The sequence below is a fragment of the Sinocyclocheilus anshuiensis genome, unplaced genomic scaffold (genome assembly GCF_001515605.1).
Source record: "Sinocyclocheilus anshuiensis isolate Anshui unplaced genomic scaffold, SAMN03320099.WGS_v1.1 scaffold477, whole genome shotgun sequence".
Taxonomy (NCBI): domain Eukaryota; kingdom Metazoa; phylum Chordata; class Actinopteri; order Cypriniformes; family Cyprinidae; genus Sinocyclocheilus; species Sinocyclocheilus anshuiensis.
Window position 1 is genome coordinate 2009604 of NW_015536549.1, and position 11236 is coordinate 2020839.

Here is an 11236-nt window from a genome sequence, read left to right on the forward strand (position 1 = left end):
CATCTTACTGACCCCAAAATTTTGAACGGTGTGTTTGTGTGTGTATGTATATATATTTGAAAAAGCAAAACGCATTTTTATAACGGTGGGCTAAAAAGTAAACTGCAAAGTAGAACTTTTCTCTCCAAGGAGTTGAAACTATGTGAAGTTTCCTCTCACGACAGATCTACAGCATAAGGTTCATCTGTAGGAGCTTAACCAGGTTCAGCCCTCTGTGGTCCCAATAGCACCTGGAGCTGACCCCCCCTAAATTCACCCTAAAAGTTTCTCCACACCATTGGAGGCACTGGAAATAGAATGTCACTAACTGTTATATACAAAAAATAAGCCACCGTGTAAATGAAGAGCAGATTGGTTTCATTCAGCAATAAGTCTGTCTCAGAACCCTGCAAGACTGAGATTTTATTAAAGTCCTACTGTCTCGTTCCTCATATAGGCACATATGTACACACTCGCAATACCAACCGCTTGCTATAATTTCTCATTCACACGCTCTTAGAGTGACCTGTACCAACACCAACACACCTTTACCTTCTTTCTTTTAAAATTTTATTTTTGCATCCATTTTTAGTTTTTTCTGCACCGCCTGTTTTGATTTGACAAGTCTAAGTACTAATTGCTGTAGTTTAAACTGTTTTTCCTTTCTGCCAAAACCAGCAGATTTCTCGAGCCCCCGAGCCTCACAGAAGATCAGATGCAGAAAATGAGATAAATACCAAATGCGCACAGACTCATTTGCTCATTTGTATTTGAAATAGCAGAAGTTCAAATTAAAATAACCTTAAACACACACATCTCCTGGAAGCAACAGAAATAGATGATTCGTTTTAAATTATTCATAAAGTTCCATTATTTATGCTGGAGATTAGGGGTTTGGATACCTCCATGAGAGGGAGAGCGAGTGAGATGAGCTTGGCTCATCACTGGATTTCTGTAACTACCTTGGATGGAGTGTCTGTCTTGAAAGCCTGTGCTGTATTTGCATTCAAAACAGAGGGAAGAAAATGAGGCAGGCGGCGCAGTGTGAAGACGGGTTTGATTAATATGTTTGGATATGGTGTGCTGAGGTATGCTTTGCAGTAATTGCCTACAGTGGCTTTTATTTGTTAAGTACTGTCCCATTGTTCACAGCCTGCATCCTGAGACCCCACACTTAAATTTAAACTAAAAACAAGCTGATAGAGAACTTTTTTTAGTTTTTAAAGGAATCTATTGTGCTCACCAAGGCTGCATTTCTTTTACTGCAAAAATACAGTAAAAAATAAATTGTTAATATATATGTATTCTTTATATATATATATATATATATATATATATACAGTATATATCATTCTTGTAAACGGCAACTGGGTTATCCCTGGTTTGCAGTACCATTTGAGCTTTGTAAAATGTAAAAAAATTCATAATAATTTAAGAAATCATTTCTATAAAAGGATATACCAGACTTTCATATTTAAGCTCAAATAATTTAATCAAGCTTAGCTTGATTATTTAAACAATGAAAAATAAGTGAATGAGAGCTTAAAACTTTTTTACTTTATTGCATATTGTTATTATTATTTTTTCATTACCAATACTTGTAAATAAAAACACCTGAACAAAAATGAATAAAAAATAAATCAATGAAAATTTAAATAAATGATTTCCATAAAATCAATCTTTTTTTTTCTTTCTCCCAGGCAATCCTTATCAACCTCTTGCTGTAAAACAATCACACCAATAGTACTTTTAATAATAGAGTGAAATTAAATTTATTTCATAATCACCATTGTGTTCGCTAGACTTGTGCCGGTATTCGGTAATGCGATATATCACAGTAATGAATATGCACGATGTTGTTATCGTGGGCTCTTCTAAATACCGTGAATAATTATATTTGATAATACCGTATATCGTGACAAAAGCATTAGCAATTAATCGCAACATGAAAATTTGATAGTGTTCGCTTTTTTTAAATTTTGTGATTACAAAAAGCTAACTAATATGATTTCCATCTGTAAAAATTTAATTAAACATTTTATAAAATAAACTACGACATGCATGACAGGGACAAAAAAAAGTACTGCATAACAGAAGTGACCCAGTTAACATTTCACAGTTTCTTTCTATTAAAGTGCTAAATCACACAGAAACACAGACATTCTGCTCAAGCCAGGTTTAAAATAAATGCAAATAAAGATGCCTGAGCAGATGAGAAAACAGCATCTGAACTGCCCCTGAGAGATTCAGTCAAATACAGCAATACAGCAGGAGCGAAGTCTGCTGAGGAACACTTCACTCTCTCCCCGTCTCTCTGTGACAGTTATTTATAAAGGCAGTTAACAGCTTGTCTGCTCACCCTCCTGGAAGCCCTCTTCTCACTGCACCAGGAGAGGACAATCACAGGCAACAATGGGGTCACACCTAACTAACACCGGCCTTCTCTTTTTCTCCCCTATTTTGACTCCTCTAAAATAGTTTCTGGGAAATAATTAGATCCTGTCACTGATGATGAGCTTTAGAAGGTGCTGGATATTAGATATTGTGCCATTTAGAGACAGAGGTGACAAGGTCTCTGCGGCATGTCACCTGCCCGATAGGGAAAAACGAGACGAGCGAGAGCAGCTGTCAGGATGACGTTAATATATGTGATCTCAACAGATCCATTAAACCCCTGACCAGCAATGTGGTGCACAACAGTATGCAGTACGTCACAGTAATGTGTGTTTTTGTTGCAATCTCCAAAATGAAAGCTAATAAAAAAAATACACACGCACAAAATGCCTGTGGACCAAATGAAATGCAGCCATCTGAAAAGGTGCCAAATAACAGGAGGGGGAAAAATTAAGTGCTGATGTGTTTTGGAGGGTACTGTTATCACAATGTTAGTTTACAGCCCATTTAGTACTTTTCTCAGAATGTTTTCACACTCTAGAGTACAGTGTCCACACAAGCTGACAGAGATGCCAGTTTATACCCAGTCGTTCGACGGCATCACCTCCCGCCGGGGCTTACAGCAGCGCTAATCAACACATAATTACACACACAAACACATGCACATCAATATAACACACACACACGGCCCTTTCTAATTGAAGTGACTTTCATTTATTACTTTGATTCGCACTGCTCTGACCACAATGTCAATGACTTGCTTATTTAAATAAAGGACAAAGGGCGTTAATCAACCATATTTTTCTTCAGTTATTTTTAAATGGAATGTATATCGAGTCTCTAAATTCACATATGCATTACTAAATTCCTAAACTCTATATCAGATCCAATATATACACTAACATTCAAAATTTGCGGGTCTGTAAGATTATTTTCAAATAAGTCTCTTATTTGGGCAAAAATACAGTAAAATTTAATTTGATGAATTATTATTGCAATTTAAAATAACTATTTTAATATGTTAAAACGCAATTTATTACTGTTATTTATTATTACTTTATTTATATATATAAATAAAGAAATACAACTCTTTAGTTGATTAAAATGCTTCACAATCAAAATGCTGATCTACTGTAACTGCCCAAAATGTGGTCTTGCCACGCCACCTAGTCGTGAGTGTGGGACTTTTATTAAACACAAGTGATCAAGGTTTGTCTGGTTCACAAGGTCCAGTCAGCCCCTGCTGGTAGATATATTAACTACAAAATTCTGTTGCCACAAAGCAGATTTCTCTATTCAAAAGTTGCTGTGTATTATGATACATTATATTAAAAGCATTCATAGAAATCCTAATGGACAGTCTCCAGAAATTATAAACATCTTTGCCTAAATCCAGTGAATGTCATGCCATCAACCTCATTTATACAAGATTTTGAAGTACTGAGAACACAAATAATGCCCATATTTTTGAGAGTTTAAAACAGATATATGGGCAGCTTTTAGATGATGGGATAAACCTGGATTCTGAGACAAACTTCAGGCTTTGGATATGAGTAATGATTGTATAAAGAGATGGGCCACTCATATATAAATGTCAACTACAGGAATGGATGTCCATCCTTTCATTTAGAAGAGCTAATGTCAAGCCTGTTTGATAACTTTGTATACTCCAAAAAAGTGCATGTACATTAATTGTGTGGGGTTTTTTTTTTTTAGCTAAAGAGTCAAACAAACACAAAGTACTTGCATTACCTAATGTTAATGCAGAAAATAAGAAAATAGATGTTTAGGGCATTACAAAGACATACCTGCTCTGGCTGGTGCTGGCTAAAGGGGCAATATCAGGGGTAAGAACATACAAACTGTTGTTCTTGGGCAGATGTAAACTCCGCAGAACCGTCTGAGAGAAAGTGAAACAGAAGAAAACCATCAAAGAGGTCAAAAATGCTTTTGAAGTTGCCTTTTTTTTTTTCATTTTCACTGTACATGAAGTACAACATGCAAGAAAAACAACAAAGAGTAATTTAATGAAAACAAAAACAAAAGAAACACGAAACTAATTTCACTAATAATAATAAAAATCATAAACCCCACCCCTAAATATGGCAGTCACAATTTTCACCATATATTTGCGACTACCATTTAAATAATTGTAAACATAGTCTAAGTCTTACATTTTGAGAAAAAAAAAAAGATAATGCACATTAATGCATTCAAAAAATCAAAACACAAATAATCTGAATATCAGCAACATATGTTCAATACTGTCATTCTTACACTGTCAGATACATCTCCACTCTTCCAGCCTTTTAACTGCATTTTAGAGACAGGCACCTGTAGCTCAGTCTCTAAAATAGTTTTAATATCACCTGCAGAGAGAAATAAATAAGAATAGGTTATAAAAGGTTAATGGCAGTTTAGTATGTTACCACTAGAGGACAGTATGTATCTAGTTTAGTTTTGTCATGGTTTTGTCAAGTGCTCTTTATCCAGCTCAGCTAAATGATCTCTATTTTTAAAACATCTCTTTCATTTGTCAAACCATTATATAAATACCTTGTGAATCAACAGTTTCTCAACTATTATTGAGATTATATTACCACAATGCAGACAAAATTTCAGCAGAATATCAGATCTCAGAGTGTTTGGTATTTTTCCTAATTTCTCCACCACAAACAAAACTAGGTTAGCTAATTATTCTAGTTACTGGTTTGTTACCACAGTGATCCAAATTGCATTTATAATGAAATGTATTATGAATGTCAAGCTTCAGACAGAAACTTCTTAAAGACTATGCTTGTACATCAGACTTATCACCCACAACCACCCACAAAACGATCTCTGCACAACCTAAGCAATTACACATATACACAACATATGACTTATTTACAATAACTGTAAGACAAAAAAAGAGGACCCAAACTGTAAGTGCATTATATAAAAAAAAATATTGCAATATTACATATTATATATATTGTAACAATGTAATTAATAATAATAATATTCATTAATATAAATAGATTATTCAAATATATTTAAAATGTACAAAATAGTTTTAACATACTGTACACACAATAAATCAATGAGTATACTATTACATTAACACCAAAAAGGCACAGCAGCGATTTTCTTCCTTCTTCATTTTATTTGTGTGGCTTGCTAAGTGCCACACACCCTGCAGCTCAGTGCTCTTCCTGTTGACTTTGCTCTTGACATAAGATTCAACTTTCATTCACAGAAATAGTCACACAAACAGTATGTGGTTCAGTGCAGTGGCTTTTGTCATACCAAGAATCAAAGCTCAGTATCCACATCTACCAAGAAAATGTTCAATAATTTCTGAGAATTTTTTTTCAAAGGATAATTATTGCAGAGATGACGTTAATTATTGCCTATTTGGCAAAAGCCCAATCTAAATGGAGATACGTGTCAGCATTGTGGGGAACACAGCACATGAACCATGCTACTAGATGCTCCATGGCTCGGTATGATGTGTACTTCTAAGAAAGGACTGTGCTAATCATGTCTGCTGCCTTTGCAAGAGCAGCATTGACATGCAGACTCTTTTTTGGATGTGGGTCAGCAAACTGTCTACTACCAAATGATTGACTGATTAAGCGGTCATGTATATAGTGTTAATGTATCAAAACATTGTGCGCACTCACCGACTGTGCTGGCCTCCTCCAGCACTACCTCTATGGAGCGCTGTCTGTACTCCACACGGAAGTTGAGCATCCGCGACTGCCGTTCCACGATGTGCCGAGAGGGCTGGACAGGGCAGAAGGCCGGGCTGGATGAGGGTGAGGAAGAAGATGATGCTGATGCTGATGCAGATGCTGAAGAAGGCGGGGCTAAGGGCATATGTGCTGTGGCTTCTGATTGGCTGTGGGGTCCATAGGGGCCGGTCTGAGATACTTCACTGGAGAAATTACTACACAAGAAAGAGGAAAATGAGGATCAGCTCAAATAATGTTAAAATTGCTATGAGAAGCACCTCTCCATCATAACTCATCATAAATTATTCTATATACAGAAACAATAGTGTTCAAAAGTTTGAGGTCAGTAAGAATTTTTTTTTTTAAGAAATTAATACTTTTATTCCGTACTTTTATTATACTACTTTTACTATAAATTGACATGTATAATGTTACAAACGTTTTTTATTTCATGTAAATGCTATTATTTTGAGCTTTCTTATTCTCAAAGAATCCAGAAAAAATGTTTCACCGTTTCCACAAAAATATTAAGCAGCATTGATAATTATGAGAAATGTTTACTGAGCACTAAATAAGCATATCAGAACAATTTTTAAAGCATCATGTGACACTGTCAACTGGAGTAATGGCTGCTGAAAATTCAGCTTTGTCAAAGGAATAAATTACATTTTAAAATAGAACGTTAGTAGTTAAAGGTTAATATTAGTTTGTTAGAAATGTTTTTATGTTTTACTAAATAAAATCGAAAATGAAAATAAAAATGATTTTTATTATTATTATTATTATTATTATTATTATTATTACTGGGTGGGTTTGACTGAGTGTCTGTTCGGAGGGTCCTAGGTTGAAAATCCCAAACTCATGAAAAATCCTACAAATGCCCATGTGATGCATAATATGTGGAAAAGAATCTCCTGCTTTTCTGTATTTGCTTTGTGACCCATTGTGAACACTGGGAATCCTGTCAATTATGTTCACTTTGTGTGACCACTGTAAGCGGAAACAGACTCCAACATCAAATTAGAAAACTTTGTTGATGATTTTACAAAAGGAGACTTGTAAGGGAGAGAAACAGACTAAGTGAGGGAGAGAAAATGAAACGAGAGAGAGAGCAGAAAAAAGCTTGCACCTTGTTACACCACTCTGCATGATCCACAATGGCGACAGTGCTGAAATCCAAACAGTATCAGACTCAATGTAAACAGGCTTTACTGGTATAATAATATGGGCAGGGCCTAACAGACGCTCGATTGTCCGACCCAGAGAAAATCATTCTTTTTTTGCTCTGCTGAGGACACAAAACAGCTTTTTCTGGCACTTGCTCTCTCTCTTTCTCTCTCTAGTCCTCTCTCTCTCTCAAGTATTCTCTCTCTCAGCGGCTGATGGCTGAATTCCCCCGTGCCCCCGTGTTCCCCTGTGGCAGTAAATAATGTCTTTTCTCTGAGCGCTGGCGGGACAAAGGCTCCTCTCTTCTCCTCCAGGGTCAGCACATATCGCTGTAAGAGCAGGAGCGGGGGGCCAGGCACAGCACACAATGCCTGACTTTATACCACCTTATTACAATACCAAAAGGTTAAAGACGTTAGGCTCTGGGGGCATTCAGAAACTCGTTAGACACAAAAAGGAAAACCCAAACATAGGATAAATTAAAGAAATGTCCAGGAAAAAAAGAAAAGAAAACCAGTCACTGCTGCAGCCTCAGTGACATTTATAGGTTAACAGTCACATAATTAAATGTTTATCATAAAACAACTAGACATTATGTTGTATATTTATATATATATATGAAATATATTTATATGAAGTTGGATATCTATATATCCATCTTTATATAAGAACTGGGCGATAGTTACATTTAGCAACAAAGTTTAAAAAAACAACAAACAAAAAAAAACAAGCAGTCAGCAATAGCTGTAGTGAACAACTCATTAATTTAGGTCAGAAAGATATTAATTAAGTGATTCATTTGGTTCACAAAACCAGTCCACATGATTAATCTCCTGCTTTTCTGTATTTGCTTTGTGACCCATTGTGAACACTGGGAATCCTGTCAATTATGTTCACTTTGTGTGACCACTGTAAGCGGAAACAGACTCCAACATCAAATTAGAAAACTTTGTTGATGATTTTACAAAAGGAGACTTGTAAGGGAGAGAAACAGACTAAGTGAGGGAGAGAAAATGAAACGAGAGAGAGAGCAGAAAAAAGCTTGCACCTTGTTACACCACTCTGCATGATCCACAATGGCGACAGTGCTGAAATCCAAACAGTATCAGACTCAATGTAAACAGGCTTTACTGGTATAATAATATGGGCAGGGCCTAACAGACGCTCGATTGTCCGACCCAGAGAAAATCATTCTTTTTTTGCTCTGCTGAGGACACAAAACAGCTTTTTCTGGCACTTGCTCTCTCTCTTTCTCTCTCTAGTCCTCTCTCTCTCTCAAGTATTCTCTCTCTCAGCGGCTGATGGCTGAATTCCCCCGTGCCCCCGTGTTCCCCTGTGGCAGTAAATAATGTCTTTTCTCTGAGCGCTGGCGGGACAAAGGCTCCTCTCTTCTCCTCCAGGGTCAGCACATATCGCTGTAAGAGCAGGAGCGGGGGGCCAGGCACAGCACACAATGCCTGACTTTATACCACCTTATTACAATACCAAAAGGTTAAAGACGTTAGGCTCTGGGGGCATTCAGAAACTCGTTAGACACAAAAAGGAAAACCCAAACATAGGATAAATTAAAGAAATGTCCAGGAAAAAAAGAAAAGAAAACCAGTCACTGCTGCAGCCTCAGTGACATTTATAGGTTAACAGTCACATAATTAAATGTTTATCATAAAACAACTAGACATTATGTTGTATATTTATATATATATATGAAATATATTTATATGAAGTTGGATATCTATATATCCATCTTTATATAAGAACTGGGCGATAGTTACATTTAGCAACAAAGTTTAAAAAAACAACAAACAAAAAAAAACAAGCAGTCAGCAATAGCTGTAGTGAACAACTCATTAATTTAGGTCAGAAAGATATTAATTAAGTGATTCATTTGGTTCACAAAACCAGTCCAAATGATTCGTTCACAATCCTGACTAATCTAGATCACCAGTACCAGAATTCGCTGATTCAGTCCGGTCGCAGTGGTTTACAGCTTATTGGAGGAAAAACATTATTACTGAATAACAACAACAATTTTGGTCCGTTTCTCACACAAAATGATCATATGAAAAACATAATCACTACAGAAATTGTAATGACAACATTTTTTAAGATTTTACTAATTTCCATTACTTTTAGGTTTGGAATTCGACATTTCCAAATTTTCCATAATTGTAGGAACTGTGTTAATGAAACTGTTCAGTAAACAAAAGAAAAGTAGTATTTAAAAAGATAGTTCACCCAAAAATAAAAATTAATTTACTCTATATATACTCCATATTAGGGCTGGGCAGTGGGCAGTATATCAAGTTTGTACGATATATCGATATTTTCTTTATAAGCGATGCGATATGAGGAAATACCGTTTATATCGATATACAGTCGATATAGTTTGATACGAGCGCATCTGAAAATATAGCGGAGGACACAGACTGAGCTGCTGCAGAGAAAGTGCATAATCCAGTTTGTTCTAAACATGTGACAAGCTTCATATTAAAGGGGTCATATGATGCTGCTAAAAAGAACATTATTTTGTGTATTTGGTGTAATGAAATGTGTTTATGCGGTTTAAGGTTCAAAAAATACATTATTTTCCACATACTGTACATTATTGCTTCTCCTCTATGCCCCGCCTTTCTGAAACGCGTCGATTTTTACAAAACTCATCGGTCTGATTGGCCAGCTATCCAGTGCGTTGCGATTGGCCGAATTCCTCAAGCGTGTGACGGAAATGTTACGTCCCTACCATATTGTGATGCCTGCGGCAACCACATGTGACGACCTGCTTAAATATTTTTAGTTGGACAATAAATGTGACATGCATAGGCAGAGGGTGAACCAACTCCAGGGTAAGGCTAAAAGCAGCCAAATCTATTAACTACAACTCACTTGCCTCAGTTAAGGTCAGTGTTCATGACTCCACCATAAGAAAGAGACTGGGCAAAAATGGTCTGCATGGCAGAGTTCCAAGACGAAAACCGCTGCTGAGCAAAAAGAACATAAAGGCTCGTCTCAGTTTTGCCAGAAAACATCTTGATGATCCCCAAGACTTTTGGGAAAATACTCTGTGGACTGACGAGACAAAAGTTGAACTTTTTGGAAGGTGTGTGTCCCAACGTGCGAACATCATAAACCTGTCTTTTTAGGCAAGAACCAGATTTAGGCAACTTTTGTCTCGTCAGTCCACAGAGTATTTTCCCAAAATAATAAAAACCTTCATTTAAAAACTGCATGTTGTGTTCACTTGTGTTATCTTTTACTAATATTTAAATTTGTTTGATGATCTGAAACATTAAAGTGTGACAAACATGCAAAAAAACAAGAAATCAGGAAGGGGGCCAACACTTTTTTACACCACTGTATATATTGTTGCTCTTTTGTTAGTTTTGATTGCTTTTATTGTCCTCATTTGTAAGTCGCTTTGGATAAAAGCATCTGCTAAATGACTAAATGTAAATGTACAGAAATGACATTATCACTAATGATCTATCGCACTCTCAAAAAAACTAAAGTATCGTTATAATCACTGAAACTGTCTATACTGCGAAATTAATCCCTTACTTACATTGTACGTACATCTGCGCTTTGTTGTTTATGATGAGAGAATTCGCGGAATTCAGTCATCGAACGTGCGTGTATTCAACAAAGCTGATTAGTTTCAGCGATGACTCATCTGAACGTCTCTGATTGGCCAAAGCATTCCTAAGCTCAACAGAATTGTGTGATTGGTTATACTGCGCAACACTGTAAAAACGCCTAAAATGAAATACGGTGCAACATGAGCAAATCTTAATTTAATGCCGCAGTCGACACTTTCTATTCGTTTACACTTTGTTAGCAACAGACGTAATAGATTTAAAGGGGTCATATGATGCTGCTAAAAAGAACATTATTTTGTGTATTTGGTGTAATGAAATGTGTTTATGCGGTTTAAAGTTCAAAAAACACATTATTTTCCACATACTGTACATTATTGTTTCTCCTCT

The 11236-nt window shown here is 36.1% G+C and overlaps 1 protein-coding gene across 2 annotated transcripts in view; it reads right to left on the reverse strand.

The window, feature by feature from the left end:
• faf1 (Fas (TNFRSF6) associated factor 1) overlaps window positions 1-11236 on the reverse strand; it is a 97858-nt gene that overhangs the window by 72920 nt on the left and 13702 nt on the right. For both annotated transcript variants that reach the window (XM_016500844.1, XM_016500853.1), the window contains exons 4-6: window positions 6039-6304; window positions 4651-4742; window positions 4182-4273 (exon numbers count right to left, since the gene is read on the reverse strand). In XM_016500844.1, the coding sequence (XP_016356330.1) occupies window positions 4182-4273; window positions 4651-4742; window positions 6039-6304 (450 nt within the window). The remainder of the gene's footprint in view (window positions 1-4181; window positions 4274-4650; window positions 4743-6038; window positions 6305-11236) is intronic.